The sequence below is a fragment of the Centrocercus urophasianus genome, unplaced genomic scaffold (genome assembly GCF_019232065.1).
Source record: "Centrocercus urophasianus isolate 14NV4802_14NV808 unplaced genomic scaffold, USGS_Curo_1.0 seq_24, whole genome shotgun sequence".
Taxonomy (NCBI): Eukaryota; Metazoa; Chordata; class Aves; order Galliformes; family Phasianidae; genus Centrocercus; species Centrocercus urophasianus.
Genome location: NW_024884800.1, coordinates 16,616,135 through 16,632,626, shown reverse-complemented (window position 1 = coordinate 16,632,626; position 16,492 = coordinate 16,616,135). Strand labels below are relative to the sequence as shown.

Below are 16,492 nucleotides of genomic sequence, written 5' to 3'. Positions count from 1 at the left end.
CAACATTGGCAAATATGATATTAAAAGTCCGAGAAACATCTTTACACAGCATACAGCAACCTGGAGTCCTGCTAATCCTGTTCTCATTTCGGGGGTAGGAATTAATGTAATTTCCATCTACGAGGAAGGATCTTCAGGTTTCTATCTAAATGTTCTGTATGCTCTAAAGCTGAGAAAGCCAATAAGACACAGAATGAATGCATCGCCTACTACTGAATTACAAAACTGCAAAAGACTTGAGAACACATGATGGTAAAAAATATATCAAGCAGATTAAGGGTACCAAAAAAACGTAGGTAGCACTACACAAATAGCCTTAGGCTGTTGTTTCTCCTGTAAGAAAAAAAAAAATCAAACAAAAAAAGCATATATATAACCGTATTTCATCCTTCTGCATTCCCTGGCTGTCTAAAAGGCAGAGGATGATGTACCATTTAGGCTTCCTTGTCAGAGCTACTTGCTTTGGGCTGTGTTCTGATCTCGCCAAACCCTTTACTTTCATTCCATTTGAGCTGGTTTCAAAGTTCTCATTTTAATTTGATCACAACACGCTAAGATAAAAAAAAAAAAAAAAAAAGTACATTTGCTCATCAATATGGGCAGCTTTTCCTAGAACTGCCTTTCTATTATTCTTACTTGTACCACGAGAGGGAGCAACGAGTTCACTTTGCATTCCCAGAAGTGCACAAGACATTGTCATCAAGCCCAAACTCGGTCACAGGAAGAGTTTGTAATGCTTTTACACAGCACACAGGTCATCAGGCAGCTACAAGGGACCGTTCTTTGGTTTGAGAATGTGTTGTCTCACATCCATCCAAAAAAGACCCACATCTGGTGAGTGTTTCTAATTGTACTGAGTATACACATGGAAGTGGGAAAAATGAGATGCTTCCAGCAGCACAGACTGCTTTTAACTGCCACGTACTGCAGATTCTCAGTAAATACCCGACCCTGAAATCAGGTCTCTACAACATCCTTCTGAACCACCGTTGCTGCTTCAGTAGAAACACGGCCCCAAATAATGAGCAAGCTCTTTGTACAGCTCATTTCTCATTTGTACAGTTAGTGTATTGCTCATTCCTTTTCTCAACACTCAAACCATCCAAACTCTTTATCTGTAGTGTTATGGAAGTGCACAGTTACAATGGAGAAAGGAATCTCAAGCCCAGGCAGTTAAAGGTTGTTGCCAGCACTTCCATTAAATGCTAAAATCCCATTACAGCAGAGTACTCTCACAGATGTTCAGGTCTATTGACTTTTCATCTTATAAGAGTTTTAATTGCCATTTTTAACACAAGTATTAGACACAGCAACTTAAATATCCTCACACACTGTTGGGTAAAGATGGACTATAAGTAGATGATTTATGAGAGGAAGTGAAGAAAACAAAGCCCTCTGCATCACACATTCCTCCTGGATAAGGTGAGATGCTGTAGTTATCCAGCTTTGCCAGATCCTAAAACTAGCTTCAAACATGTGCATGAGGGCTTTGCTCAACTCAATCAGCCACTGGGTCGTTTTCTCTTAAAAATTCACTTTGTAACAGCATGACCCACTAGCAGGCCAATACATATCAGACCCAAATTGCTTTGCATCTGCACTATTACCAGCTAGAAGCCAAGCTTCCATGATCAGACAGGCATGGGATAGCCCAGAGCTCAGTCGGGCTCAGCACTCCAACAAATCCAGTAGAGGGAGTCCCCAAATCACTCAGTGATTAAATGAAAGGCTCTTCATCCTTTTCCTTAAAGCTGGTTCAAAAAGCAAGAATCAGACAGAGAAGCAATGCACAAAACAGTGCAAAGGTCTCACTGCAGCTGAATACAGGAAAATCCCTGGCAGATAAGGAATAGCTGCAAATAGAGCAGTATGCACACAAGTAAATACGCTCTCTTCTCCAGACTTTTAGCTACTGACAGTCTGCTTTGCTTAGTTTTTGACCAAATAATGGACGCACACACACTATGGGTTTCCACAGTTATGCCTACTAGAACATCTTTCATATGTTATAAAGTCAGTGCCCTTAAAGGGACATTCTAACAGTTCACCCAGCAAGGCAGAGCACAGGCAGCACTTCACATGGCCAGACTTCCACAGCACCTTTCCAGTATCATTCCATCCCTTCACGCCTTGCTTCCCCATGTGAAATGTCAGCAAAGCTGCCATAGAGAGAAAGGATGAAGCAGTAATGCCCCAGCTGTGGAAGAGGCACAGAAACAAAACAGTTTGTGTAAGAGCCTTTCCACCTTACCAGACAGCTCACGTTCTCTGAGGGGTTGTGTCTTTGGTCCCTGTTTGCAAGCAAGCGAGTTGAACTAGTCATAGCACTGCCATGCTTGGGAAGAATTGAGGATCCATTCCTTACCTGAATAAAGGAACCCTGGAGGACCAGTCAATACTGAAGAATATCATCTGGTAAAAGACATTTCCTAACAAAAATTAAACAAATAAGATAAATCAGTCGTTTTTATTTTTTCTTTGGACTTGTGGTTCCTACATCAGCTCTACCAGATTTTTATCTTCACTTCTAACCTACAGGGTTTGAGAAATAGTCCGTTATGCCAGCTGCTGGAAGAACACTTAGTGCATTACGTCTAGGCTGTTCAAGCTCTCTCTCACAATCCTTTATCATGTAATTTCAAAAGGAACCTCTTACAACTTCTTGCATGCCAGCCCTTCATGAACAATCCCCGTCAAGAACCAAATACTCAAAGAGAAGACTGAAGCTCCCTTTATTTTCCTGTCTAAAAGAAAAACCCGCAGGGGGAGAAGTGAACAGCTCTAAAATTCAGATGGATGGTGACATAACAGAAGGCTGCTCCAGGCTGGTTGGTCACAAAGCACACGGTGACAACGGTGTTCATCATCCCAACACAATGACTTCTCTAGAGGGAGCCAGAAGAACCACAATTAGCATTTGTTTTCCAACCAATATTTTTCTGTGCTCTTGAATATGCAGCACAGAATGGGAAGCAGATTTGCCTTGCACTGCACGCATCTTTTTCCAAGCAGTCAGGTGTGCCTCATCAGCAAAAAGCACTTACATTATTTTCAGAAGTTATTAAGTGAAATGGGAAACCAGCATACTGTGATTCTATTACAAAAGAGTTACTGCACTCAAGCACTGCTGGTGTAAGAGGTATCAGTTGACTTCAGGCAATGTAGCTAAGCCAAGCAGGGCTCTGTCTAAGTTCAGTCTCCCATTTCTCCAGTATTTGCAGGACTGCCACATAACCTAGATGTAAACCCACAAAACGAAGAAGTGCTGACCTTCCAATTCAGAAAGCTGTGTAAAACAAACATAATGAAATATCAATTCAACTAATAAGAATATGAAACAATATGGAGAGGTACCTTGGCATTAAAGATGCTCAGCATCCTTCAGGATCTAGTTGCTAAGGCATCAAGTTGATCCAGAGCTCTTGTCTGAGAGGCTTCTCCTTCATCCAAGTTCTGCACTGAAGTATCTAAGGAGGCGGTCATCACCTTCAAGCCACTGAAGATCTATGCTAAGCTGGTAAACAAACTCCTTGGACATTCAGGAAGATTCTCCTGTTAACCCTGTCAAATATTCCATCTCATAATTTTCTTGTAACGTGATTATGGACAGGCTTTGCTTTACAAATCTAAGTATTAATCTTTAAATACAAGACTACATTTTTACGAGGTTCAATAAAGAATGCTGGCACTCATGATGTGTTCTTAAAACAAACCAAGAAACGTTTCAAATACAGCAAGTATCAGGAGCCTCTCAAAGTTCCAACCCCACTGTCATCTCCAAACACACACATACGCTGCCTTTCATCTTTCCAACACTTTCAAACAAGGAAAAGTCATAATTTATCTCTCACATTTTACTTTGGGAGCCAAACAAAAGCAAGAAAGCAGTAGCAGCAAGGTTGGTTAAAAACACAAAACTATGAAAATATCGCTTAGATCACTCTTTCTATGGGCATTTTTCAATGGCATTGGGCAGCAAGTATGAAACAGGCTCTCCAGCTCACAAGAAGACACAATAGAACTACAAGATACTACGTCAGAAGTCTAATCAGCAGGATAAATGGGACTTGCCTGAAGAATCCTCAAATATCCAAACAGAAAAGGAAGATTCAATTGTATCTGAGAAATAATGGCTAAAATACATTCATCCTTGAAAGGTTCCAGGAATAGTATGATTCACCTAATCGTAAACAGGGAATGCTAGAAAACCAACCTAATTGAATGAAGCACCTTGTAGCGATGTGCAAAAACCCAAAATAGGACTAACTGCCTCATCCAGCCATTAGTGACAAATACTATTTTTACCTCAATTTCAAAAGAGAAAGCACTAGAAAAACACATCTGTAGGAAGAAAAACAGCTTTCTGGTAAAGAGCTCTGCTGAGAAAAATACTTCTCACAAAAATCAGCCTGCATTGGATGGCTGTTGCTAAACTAGCAAGGAAATAATGGGGCTTTATCTGCTGTTTTGTGTATTCTTGTATTTGGTTAGTTGAACAAAGTTGCAGGAAAACACACTGTTGCTCTTGGCTTTGGGAGATCTCACTGGGGTTCCACCATCTGGTCTCCAAGATTCAGGATCTTCTCTCTGGGCAAAGAGATGTGTGCAGATAACACGCAGGGAAGGAGGGTGATGCAGGTGTTGTGCACATAACACATTCCTCAGTGAGGTTCTGACAGATATTCTTGAGGCCAGAAGAAATTCAATAGCTCAAATTCTGTTTCCTGAAATGGAAAGAAATCCTATTATAGACATTTTTATACAACCAGTGTTCTTTCCAACATGAAAGAGGACCTAAGCCTTCTAGCACAGATAAGGTCTTCAACACACAAATCTAAAAGCTGCTAAAAAAACACAGTTGCAAACACTGAAACACAGGCAGTTCTGTAGTTCACTGAAGTATGAGGGAGTGCATTAGGAAAAAAGTACAGATACACAGTACTTCTACCACGTATAGCACACACATCCTGGTGACTTACTAGTGGAACAAATGTATGGCACAGTCACTAAAACCAAAGGAAACATAATTGCACAAGAACATGCAGAAATTCAGTACTTCATTTTGTTTAATCTGTATGGAAAAAGAAAACTTTTAATGTAAGCTCTCCTGTGTCAAACAGTGTTAGCTTCCCTCAGCCCACACCAGCCAGGCAATTCATGCAGAGAAGCTTTTGTCTGTAATCCAGGTATGCTGCTCTCCTTTAGAGTGTCTGATGAACTTGTGGCAGTCAGACTGAAGGTTTCTCTCCCCATTCTAAGAGGTACAAGTGTCAATCCCTCTGCCCCCCCATGAGGCTACTGATGGAACTTGTGCTTTTCACGCACTTCTCAAAAAGGAAAGATAAGTTCCACACTCCACACTTCTGAAACAGCCTCAGTTGAAAGCAACAGCCTCATGCGGGGTCTCAGGAATTCAGCTGCACGACCTCTCTCCTGCTGAGCTCCCTTCAGAACTTACTCCCATGAAATTGCTCTGTGACTTCCCTCCAGGACAGCCCAGAACAAATCAGAAGCCAAACAGCTCCATTTGCAAGCCCTGCTGCTCAGAGCTTCATCCAGCTTGCTGGAATCATAGAATTGTTTGTGTTGGAAGAGACCTTTATAGATCATGTGGTGCAACTCCCTGCACTGAACAGGGACACCCACAGCCATCAGGTGCTCAGAGCCTGGTCCAGCCTGACTTGGGTCTCTCCAGGGATGAAGTACCACCACCTCACCAGGCAATCTGTGCCAGAGCCTCATCACCCTTAACATAAAAGAGTTTTTCCTTGTATCCAATCCAAATCTCCCTTCTTTTAGTCTGAAATCGCCTACCCTTGTCCTGTCACAGCAGACCCTGCTCAATAATCTGTTCCCTTCCATCTCACAGCCCCCCTAGATACCGGCAGGCCGTTCTCAGCACTCCCCACAGCCTTCCCTTCTCCATGCTGCACAGCCCAGCTCTCAGCCTGTCCTCGCAGGGAGATGTTCCATCCCTCACATCGTTTTTGTGCCCTCCTCTGGATGCTCCAACAGCTCCGTGTCTCTCCTGTGCTGAGCACTCCCCATCTGGACGCAGCGCTCCAGGTGAGGTCTCACAGCACGGAGCAGAAGGGCAGATCCCCTCCTCACCCTGCTGGCTGTGCTGCTTTGGATGCTCCCAGGATCCGGTTGGCTTCCTGGGCTGTGAGGGCACAGTGCTGCTCATTCCAGCTGCCATCCACCAGCACCCCCAAGCTCTTTTCCAATGTGACACTGCAGACACAAGTTCTGGAAATTGCTACAGCTTTAATCAAGTGGTAGCCATCTTTCAGAAAAGCATGTTTCCAAGAGTAGGCATCACTAAGTGCTGTAAGAGCTTTCCCACAGCTTCTCATGAGGGCGCTGCAAGAACAGGCTCACTGCTTCAGGCCAGACACAATTTTTGCAGCAAAAAAATGAAGCTGAGAGCTGCCCCAATGAAGAACTCAGCGGCAGAGTAGAGCAGTAGAGCACTGTGACAGCAAGGTGCTCTGTCAGACAGCAGAGCTAAAGCACGCACACAGCCCCAGAGAGGTGAGAGAACAGAGGGGCAACAGAGCAAGGTGTGTGTTTGTGGGCTATGAACCCAGGCGGAACCAAGAGCTGACTCAGTCACTCGTGTGGGTCACAAACTCGGGAAGCATCTCCCCATCGACAGCTTTCCAGAGACTGGGAACCTAGAACCCGCCAGCAATGACACCCAAGGGTTGGTTTAACATCTATGCTTCGTTTCTAACAAGTCTGTGCGGCTTCAACTTTCAGCCACTGATTTTTAGATTCGATTTTTTTCAATCCCTGTTTTGCTACATTCCCTTAAGTCCCTAGGGACTGCGCTTTATTCTCATCCTCCAAAACCTCGACCTCGGGAGCGTGTCACCAATTTATGTCGCTGTCCAGCTGCGCACCGCAGCAAGAGCACAGAGCCTCTGCGGAAACAGCGTCCTCCTTTCGGAGGCCCTACGCGCTCACAACTGACTTGAAACACAAGATCCCTCGCATGCTTTTGCGCACTCTCCCAGCACCTGGCGGCACGCTGAAATTCAGCGCGCTGAAGTTCAGCAGAAACAACGGAGCCAAACTCCGACATCCGCCCTCCCTTTGCGGAGCGGAGCCGCCTCCCCTCGCCCCCTCCAGCCCGCACGGCCGCCGTCCCGCCGTTCCGCAGTCCGGGGGCACTGGCACGGCGCCGCGCACCCCGCGGGGACCCGAAAAAGGGCCGTGCGGCTCTCCGCCCGCCCGGTGCCCGGCGCGTCCCACCCCCGGCCTTGACGACAGCGCGCTAATGAAATGCTAATGCCGGGGCGCGGAGCCGGGCGCTGCCCGCGCCGATAAAACCCAGCGCGGGGCCGCCCCGCCGCCCGCCCGCCGCCATGCAGAGCGCGGCCCCCGCCGCCCCGCCGGCGCTGCACCTCCTCACCTCCTACTTCATCGACGGCATCCTGGGCCGCGGCCCCGCGGCGGGACGGCACGGTGAGGGACGGCGGGGCGACGGAGCGGTCCCGACGAAGCCGTCCCGCCGCGCTCACCGCGCGCTTCTCTCCCCGCAGGCGAGGAGCGCCCGGCGCGGCCCGACCCCGCGGAGGAACCGGCGGCGTCCGAGCGAAGCGGGCGGCCGCGCGGCGAGGCGGCGGGGAGCGGCGAGGCGCCGGCGGCGCTGAAGAGGAAGCAGCGGCGGTACCGAACCACCTTCAGCACCTTCCAGCTGGAGGAGCTGGAGCGCGCCTTCCGCAAGTCGCACTACCCCGACGTGTTCACCAGGTAGCGGCGCGGGCGGGCCGGGCGGAGGGCCGCGGGTCTCCGGGGCGGTGCGGCGGCTAACGGTGCGCTGCCCCGCAGGGAGGAGCTGGCTCTGCGCCTGGAGCTGACGGAGGCCCGCGTGCAGGTGGGTGGCTGCCACGGGGACGCGGGGCGCGGGGTTGGGGGCAGCCGCGCCGTCCTCCCGGCTCCCGGAGGATGGAGACGCGGGCGCGATCCCGCAGCGGGGACACGGACGGCGTCCTGGCAGCGTCCCACACCGCGCTCCGCCTCGCGTTCACGGCCGGGGCTCCAAAGCAGGTACTGTCTTCCCGAGCTTTAAGGTTACGAGAGCGCTGTAAAGCGAGGGCGCCGTCGGGCGAGGTGTTGAGAGTAACTCGCACCGTTCTCGCGTTCCAGCTTAGCTCAAAAAAAAAACGCATCACGCTGCTGAATTATCCTTCACAACAAGTACGGGGTTACTGTAGCATTCAGGTAGCAAAGCCGGGCGGGGGGGGGGGGTTACAGCCGAGCTGAGCCGTGCAGAAGTACACCCGTAGAAAATAAGACATACAGAGGCCAGCCGTGGCAGCCCACAAACACCCCAGCACATTTCCCCGACCAAAGCACTCACATCTAGAACGTTTTTGAGAAGTAGCTCATTCAGGTTAATGACTAGCATAAGGTAGAAGACCCTTTTTACGCAAAAGCGAGGTGCTTTGGTTTGCTTTTTCTTCTTGAAACCGTTTCAAACACTGAAGAGTTGCAAAGTAGTTTCATGCTCAAAACTGAAACTGCACTGCACCTGACTTGGGGGGTATATCAGATAATGAGTGAGCTCCTCTTCCAGCACAGCCCTGGCTATGGCTTTATTCCTGAAGCATTGAGAACTGGGTGACAGCCCTGCTTACTGCCACTTAGCTTTGATACCACCAATGCTTATATATCTTGCCATTGCTTAAATCACTGCACCTGCAGTGCTTGCTGACATCTGTAGGGTTCCATTTCTCTCTCTCTCTCTTTTTTTTTTAGCTTTTTATTTTAACATGTACCTTAGAAGTATTAACAGCACTTCACAGATCACTCATCTGACAATACCTGGATATGCTATTAGTGTCTGTGATGTGGACTTGGAGGAAACAATGTGCTTTTCCCCGTCCTACCACTAATCACTAGAAGTTCCAGTCAGTGAAATACCCCAATATCTGGCACTGACATGCGGCATCCACAGACAGAAAGGACACGGGTGGGAAAGCTTTCCCTGTCACTGTCACAGCTGCTCCGTAAGGCGCTCACTCTGTAGTCCGTTTGACTGGTGAAGGAATGGCACAGTGGTAGATGGCAAAGAGGAACTCACCTCCTAATGACTCATCTAAAAGACATGGAAATGGTAGGTTTGATGGAGTCAGAATGGCACTGACAAGGAACATACCACAGTTGATGTTAGAAGGGATGTCAGAGAGCTGTTCCCTGTATCTACAAACTCCTTGTCTGATTCAGATCCTAACAAGTCTCCTGGGCACAAGCACCCAGTCAGCACAGAGTGAAGTTGCAGGGCACAGTGCTTCTGCTTTGTGCAGGTGTTCTTGTCCTGTAGTGGACAGAAGACAACTAAGCCTGGAGGTAAGAGGATGAATAGAGACAGTGATGTACCATTACTGTTAATTTATTCTAGTGTAACTTCAGGAAACTAATCTTATTAAATGCAATCAGACCAGTTCTTCACCTCAACATTTTCAAATTGGGGTCTGTTTCTTTGGGGATACTCCTCTGTTAGCTAGCTGAAATGGGCACAAGCCGCTGTGCTGTCCTTTACTCTTACATCTTTGAATCTTTTATGAAAATGAACAAGTAAGGAAGAAAAATACCTATTAATATATTCTCATTTCAGCATCACTTCAAAGAGATCAGCCCCCCAGCCCCCATTATTTGCTTCTACAGAGGAAGGGAAGAGATAGCAGCAAGCATCTTTGCATCCCTTCTTACCTTGGAAAAGGAGTGGTGTGAAAGTCTGCAAAACATTTCTGTAATCTCAACATCCTGTGTTGGGAAGCTCCTCAGTCCTACTCATATCTGTTCTTACCATTCAGCTCACAGTTCATATTGCTGCTAGGGGAAGAAAATAAGAAAAGGTGAAAGGAATGTTTTGTTTTCTTCACATGTAGACTGAAGCATTAATTGGGTGTTTTAGTTCTGTAAACTAGATCAGTGTCCAAACATGAGCTTACGTGTGTCACTGTTCAAAGTACCCTGGTTGTATTTTCTTGATTAGGATCCTGCATTCGGGTACTGCAGAAACACAGCACGTTCAGTCACCTCTGGAAGGCTTTTTAATCCCTGCAAGCTATTACATCAATTAAATATGATACATTTTTAAAGGAAATTACAACAAGAAAGCCACCACATTTTACATGCTTACCTTTCCTTTTGAAAGGAAATGTTCCTTTTGTCACATACGTGCAATTCTAGTAATTGCAAAATGATTTGGGTGGTTTTTTGTACAATTTGAAGATGTTCAAAACTCATCTTTCTTTGAGATTTGAGAATTAATCAAATACTTAAGTGATGCATTTTTTTTCCCCAAAGTATTTGTTCCGCTGCTATTGCACTCATACCATAAAGATCTCAAGACCAGCACAGCAGTTTCTCTTACATTTCGCTTGGCACTTCAGATATCTATGAAAATAAAGGCAAGTTAAGCCTTTTAAAAGAAGCAAAGGAGAACTGCTTCAAGATGACTGATGTGAATGATAACGGCCATGACATGCACACTGTGTACGAGGTGTGTCTGTGCCCCTTTTATCACTTGAGTTGATGAATACGTACCAGCAAGAAGCTGAAAGCCAGCTTTTTTCCTGAAGGTAATTACCAGATATCTGTACTATATTTCCTTACCCTTCAATGAATAAAAAGTCTGAGAGATGACTATGTAAGTTTAGTTGTAAACTCCAAACCGTCTGTAATCATAAGGTTGAGTCATCACATGGATTTGCTTTAGGACAGAAGCAGCAGAAAAGCCCACCTTTCATCTTCTTTACGACGAGACTGAAGAACAACGCTAAGATTTAGTAAGGAAAGGAAGGCCTTTGCAGCACGTTATTTCTTTTTTAGGAAAGGATTAATTTGCACGTGTGCAGCATTGCAGAGTGCACTGCCTTTATAATTAGATTGTTCTAACAGAAAATGCTTTGAATCTGTGATCCGTAAAACCTCAGCTAGGCTCCACTTAAAAAATTTTGGAAATGCAGTTACAAATATAAGATGACTTTACATTACTTTTAAGCAGTAATCTGTTGGCAGTGATTAAGCTCATTTCTGGCACCACCTGCTGCCAACTGCCTGTACATTTACACATCTAACCTGAGCAGTACAAATTGCTCCTCCAGGAGGACAGCAATTCCCCAGTGTGAAGGCAATAAAATACGTGCAATGAAAGGACCATAGCAGTAATTCTTCATCTGACTCTGGAGAGCCCCACAGCAAGTAAAGATATCATTGACGTGTGTAGGAACATCAGCGTCAGGACAGCAAAGCCACAGCATCCTGCAGCACCCTGCTTTGTGGGGGCTTCCCTTCCAAGCACCTGAAGGTCAATGAGTCACTGCAAATGGTTATTTGCCATTTCTGATTATTGAAGTACAGCTGGGAACCTCCAAAACCCAATTCTCAGATGCTACACCAATAAAAACCTAGATCTCTTAAAGTACTTTCTGACTGAAACATAATTGCAGATATGCAGTAATACAATAGTAATGTAATCCAACTACTAGAAAGCACAGTTCCACAAAAATTCAGAGATCTTCATAATAGATTGTCAATGTAGAATGACTGTGTCAGAAGCTAAAACCAAAGGAATAACTATTTTAGCCTCTGCTAACCTCTGCAATGTGCAATTTTTAGGGTTTTTAAAGTGGCACTGATAGATTCTTATTCTGAAGATAACTACCTCGCATGGTAAATGACCCTCATCTTTAAAGCCCACCTTTGTCTTACATCAGAAGTAAATTTCAGAGAGCCCTAATTGCATATAGGATATAAGACAGTCTTTCCAAGAACTCTCGTTCCTGCTATTACCATCCTCTCCTAAATACACTATCCTGATCAGAGCATTTAACTATTATTTACAGATCACTTCCACTGGATTTCAACAGTAATTATACGGAAGTGAGACGAATGAGTTTATGGGCTAATGACTTTCTTCCAAGTCCAGATCCAGTTCAGAATCCAGCTCGAGTGGCCCTCAAAGCAGAGGGGATGCAAAGACCCCAGCAGCTGAGTCCATCTGGATTTTGAGTGTGCAACCTCAGCAGCATATGCTTACAATTTTATTTTCTTTTATTTTTTTTAAAAACCCTCTCCCCACTGTTTTACAGCTGACGCTCCTCACTCTGCTCTTTCCTACCATCCTGGGTCAGCACAGTGAATGCTTAAGAATAACACTGAGAAAAATCAGTTTTCTGATCTATAGATTGGATTGACTGCATTCTTTAAAGATGTTCACCAGGCTAAAATAATGACTAATCAGGCTCAAAGAGGCTGCATGTTCAACAACTTACTGCACAAAACCACCACCAGTTCAAACTCCATTAGCAACAGCTTGATTCCCTGTTCTGATACAACTTGCTAGATTTTCTACTTCTGTATCGGCTTCTACTGCAATTCTGTTAATTGCTGCCATAATTAAATGCTGTTTACATTCACAGCAGATAACAGGAGCTTTACTTCTTAATCTCCTATATAAAAATGGAAGTCCTGGTCATCAAGATAAAGGCACACACCGCCTATTTGGCCTGCTTAGTCTTACAGTCACAATTAAGGTGCTTTCTGAGGTATCTCTGCAGAAATAGCCACCTTTTGAAAGGCTTTGTTGAAATTTAATTTTCAGTAACTACCTTAGGAATAATAATCATTTTAATAACTGATCCCAGGTTCACAGGTGATAGGTTTATATATTACCGTGACTTGAAACTGCATGGAACCACTCAGTCAGAGCTAGAGAAATCAAATCTGTAGTGTTTATAACCAATTTATTTATTAATTAACCCACTAAGGTATTTACAAATGGATCTTTAATGAGATGTGTTTTAGCTTAACAAATATTTTGCCATCTCTGTCGCTGCATGCAGTAGTAGCCGGAAGATAAACTCCAGAACAAGTTCAGCTAATGCCTTTATCATTTCTTATTCAAGGTCTGGTTCCAAAATAGAAGGGCAAAGTGGAGGAAACGTGAAAAAACTGAAGTTCTGGGGACTGTTCCAGGAATCTCCTTAACACACCCACTTGGACTGGTTTTGGACGTTCCGCTCAGCCATTCCCCCATCCTCGATCACACATGGAGGTCGATGCCTTTCTCAACACTGGCTGTGCCATCTGTGTCTCCGGCCTTTACTTCTTCAACCTTAGGGCCATTTGGCCTCAGTAGCCTTACCTGGACTTCTCTCTTCAGAAATCCCATTTTAAATCCGCACTTTGGAAGGTATCAAGCATTTTTTCCCACAAAATCTCTAAGTGTTTAAAAATATTGTGTGTTAGTTTGATACTCACACGTTCTCCAATGAATGTGCTCTCAGAGAAATAGGTTCACTAAAACAGGACTGGTGTTCCTGTGTGGGATCACATGATTTGAGAAAAAACAAGATTTAGTTTTAAGTCACGCTAGTAAAAACTTAACTCTCAACTGCAGTTTGAATAACAGCTGTGAGATGCTACCTTGCACACTGACCCAGATAACGCACCATAAAGATGTGACTGTAGACAGACATGGAGATGTGTCAGCAAGTCTTAGTCCTTTATTTGCAGGATGTCAGGAGGCAGTCCTTAGGATACGAAAAGGCGTGTTGTGTGTGTATGTGCATGTATTATACACACAAACGTGCTGTGCTCTCCTCCTGCTGAAGCTACAGCCTATGCCATAGTTCCACATCAGCAGGCAGAGCTTTCTGCCATGCACAAATGCTGCATTTCACATGAAACAACTTCTCTGAACAAACTGGCTGCATAAACAGCTACATACGTTGGTCTTCCTGTAGGATATTTTGTTGTTTTCACAGAGCAGGCTGATCTCCAGCATCCCAAGTTTGTTCAGAAAGGATTTAAGGTCAGGTCAGTATTCAAGGTACCTGCGTGCCGTATCCGATCAGCTGCCTTATTTCAATTAGAAGTGTTTGTTGGTTTAAAAGCAAGAGGCTTTGCTGCAAAATAAAGCTAAAATATATCCTGCAAAACAAAATGTACATTTGGAAGAAAGTGGAAATTATAGCAAATTATTTTCTAGTATTATTTTGTCTTTTTTTTTTTTTGCCTGCAATCCATTACAGATACTTGTTCTGCAAAACGCTTCTTAGTTTGGATAATATTGACTTCTTTCATATACAGGTTTCTCAGTGCTTTAAATCCTCTCATGACAACAGCTTCAGTGCTCATGAAAGCCCCCGGCCCCCCATCAGACCCCGCTCTCACTGTCTTCGCTGATCCAGCAGCAGTTGAAAGGAAAACATCAAGCATCGCAGCGCTGAGGCTCAAAGCGAAGGAACACTCAGCACAAATCCCTCAATTAAACCTCGTCTCAAATACCAACAAAGAACTCTGTTAGGAGCTCTCCCGCAGGCTACAGCCACAGAAGGAAATGCTTTCTCCAACAAGCAGCGCCTGTTAGAGACGTTTAAAAAAGAAGGCAAACACACGCACCCAGCTGCACTCCCTCCACCTGTAATGGACAAAATGGAATGGGCAACAAGGAAATAACCTTGCTAAAAGTTGTTTTTCTTCATCACAGTGTGAAATCATGCAGCAAGTTGACTTCTGTCATCATTTCTACCTACAATTTCGGACAGTAAAGGAAAAAAAAAAAATCACAGGAGCTGTCTCATCTTTGTAACTCAGGCTGACATGAAACTGAAGCTGTGAAATCCCCGAAGTGACTGGATGCTGGTTCAAGGATTCAGAATTCTTTGTAGGAATAACTTCAGTCGTAGAAGTGATTCTTAACTCGTTTCTCAGGAGGAACTCTTACATACAGTACATAAGAACTGGTACATAGTATGTTCTTGACTTTGAAACCATGCTTCACGTTGAAGTGCAGATGCCAGTGAAATCTCGCATGTTAGGCTTAGCAGGAAGGAGCTGTCGAGTATTTTCAACATAGGCTTTTGATTCAGAACCAGGTTTGTATAAAGCATATCTTGTTTTAAACTTTAAAAACGTTTATGTCCAGTGGCAGTGGTTAATAATTAAAAAAATCCTTTGTGTATGAAAACTGTCCTGTGAAAATAGGCTGTTAACGTGCAGTAAATGCTGTGTAGTTCTCTATGTGCATTTCTACATATCAGTAAATAGCTAATACTGTAAATATTAGTTTACTAAATACTCTAGCATGACTAGTGGCAGTTATTAACAGACCACTAAGTTAACAGGTTACTTGTGCATTCCCATGTCTCATGCCTTGAGTAGATTGAGAATTCAAGTGAAAACTAAACGTGAAATGTTAAATTCTTCCTCGAACTGATTCTAGCATAGGTATAAACAGAAGCCCTACTGACCAGACATCTGCAACTCAGCAAAATCCTGAACTCATTTTCTGGCCTCAGACAAGTCATTTCGGAGTTTTCTGCTGAACCTCCCCATCTGTGAAATGGGACTGAGAACAGCAATCCTATCTCTTGGTCTGGTTCGTGTAAAGCAAAGATAAGCATCCTCATTTTGTAGCTTACTTGCCTACCTCACAGGGCTGTTGTGAGGACTGATTAAACCATCATGACAGTGCAAATGGTAGTTATGTAAGTGCTAATTGTTGCTTAGCAGTCACATCAGAAAGGCCAACAGCTGAGGACACCTGCAGGTTACCTTGCCTGCATCTGCAGCAGCAGTCCTAGCAAGCTCCATTTCTGTGGGTTGATGGAACAACGTGGAACACTTCCATTGACACTGTCTGGTTCCTAAAAACCATTCACAAATGCTAAATTCAGAGGAAATATTTTGTACTCTTCAGAACTTCTTTCTCACAGCAACTCTGGGACTACTCTTGAAGCTATCAAAGATGCTTTCTAGGCTGCAGTTTGAGTGCAGAGCTCCAGATACCTAACTGCTGCTGCTTTATACTTCCCTGAGTTTGTCCTTCTCGCTCACAGACCTAAACACAGTTGGCTGCATCAGGCAGATCCATTTTTCATTTCCTCTGAACTACTAATTGCTTTGATTACCCTTGAGCTGTAAGCAACCACAAGTATTTCTGGATTCACAAATCTCATTGTGGTTCTCGCTGGGAGAAGGCACTGGTATTTTACTGTTAGGAAAAGCAAGCTTTCTATCCAGAGTACACTGCTGTTGCTGAGCCTGACGAGCAGGACTAAGCTTGGGCAGTGACATAACCACGACACTCACAAGTTTTGTTTTCTTTCACAACAGCCACTCGCTTCTGCCAAACCACTCCCTTCGCCCAGGCTGCCAACTGGCAGCACAACACAGGACCCACTGGAGCAATGGGTTTGCTCCACATTAACCTTTCAGATGGGTCAATGGTTTGAAAACTCATTACACAGTCCATATTTGTATATCTTTTTTCCTTGCCAGTGTCATTCTTGCAACATGAGGAGGCTCTACAGGACAGCAGACTGTGCCATTATTTCATTTAAAGAAGCAGAACTGTCTTGCATTCACTGTGAGCCATTTGCAATAAAAATAAAACCTAGCTATTTTTGCCAAATTACATTTCTAGACAAATTCACTAGAAGCAGCACATGAAAAACAGCTGCTGAGGGCA

General features: G+C 44.6%; 1 protein-coding gene across 1 annotated transcript; it reads left to right on the top strand.

The window, feature by feature from the left end:
• The first annotated feature begins 7,370 nt into the window (after nt 1–7,370).
• ESX1 (ESX homeobox 1) lies at nt 7,371–15,490 on the top strand. The gene is made up of 5 exons (XM_042825408.1): nt 7,371–7,470; nt 7,548–7,758; nt 7,837–7,882; nt 12,924–13,210; nt 14,110–15,490. The coding sequence occupies exons 1-5, from the start codon at nt 7,371–7,373 to the stop codon at nt 14,324–14,326; spliced, it is 861 nt and encodes a 286-aa protein (XP_042681342.1). The 3' UTR covers nt 14,327–15,490.
• The last annotated feature ends 1,002 nt before the right edge of the window (nt 15,491–16,492 follow it).

Coding starts and splice junctions, on each gene's coding strand:
- ESX1 (XM_042825408.1), top strand. CDS start 7,371: ATGCAGAGCGCGGCCCCCGCCGCCCCGCCGGCGCTGCACCTCCTCACC. Junction 7,759..7,836: donor TACCCCGACGTGTTCACCAG/GTAGCGGCGCGG, acceptor GCTGCCCCGCAG/GGAGGAGCTGGCTCTGCGCC. Junction 7,883..12,923: donor TGACGGAGGCCCGCGTGCAG/GTGGGTGGCTGC, acceptor TTCTTATTCAAG/GTCTGGTTCCAAAATAGAAG.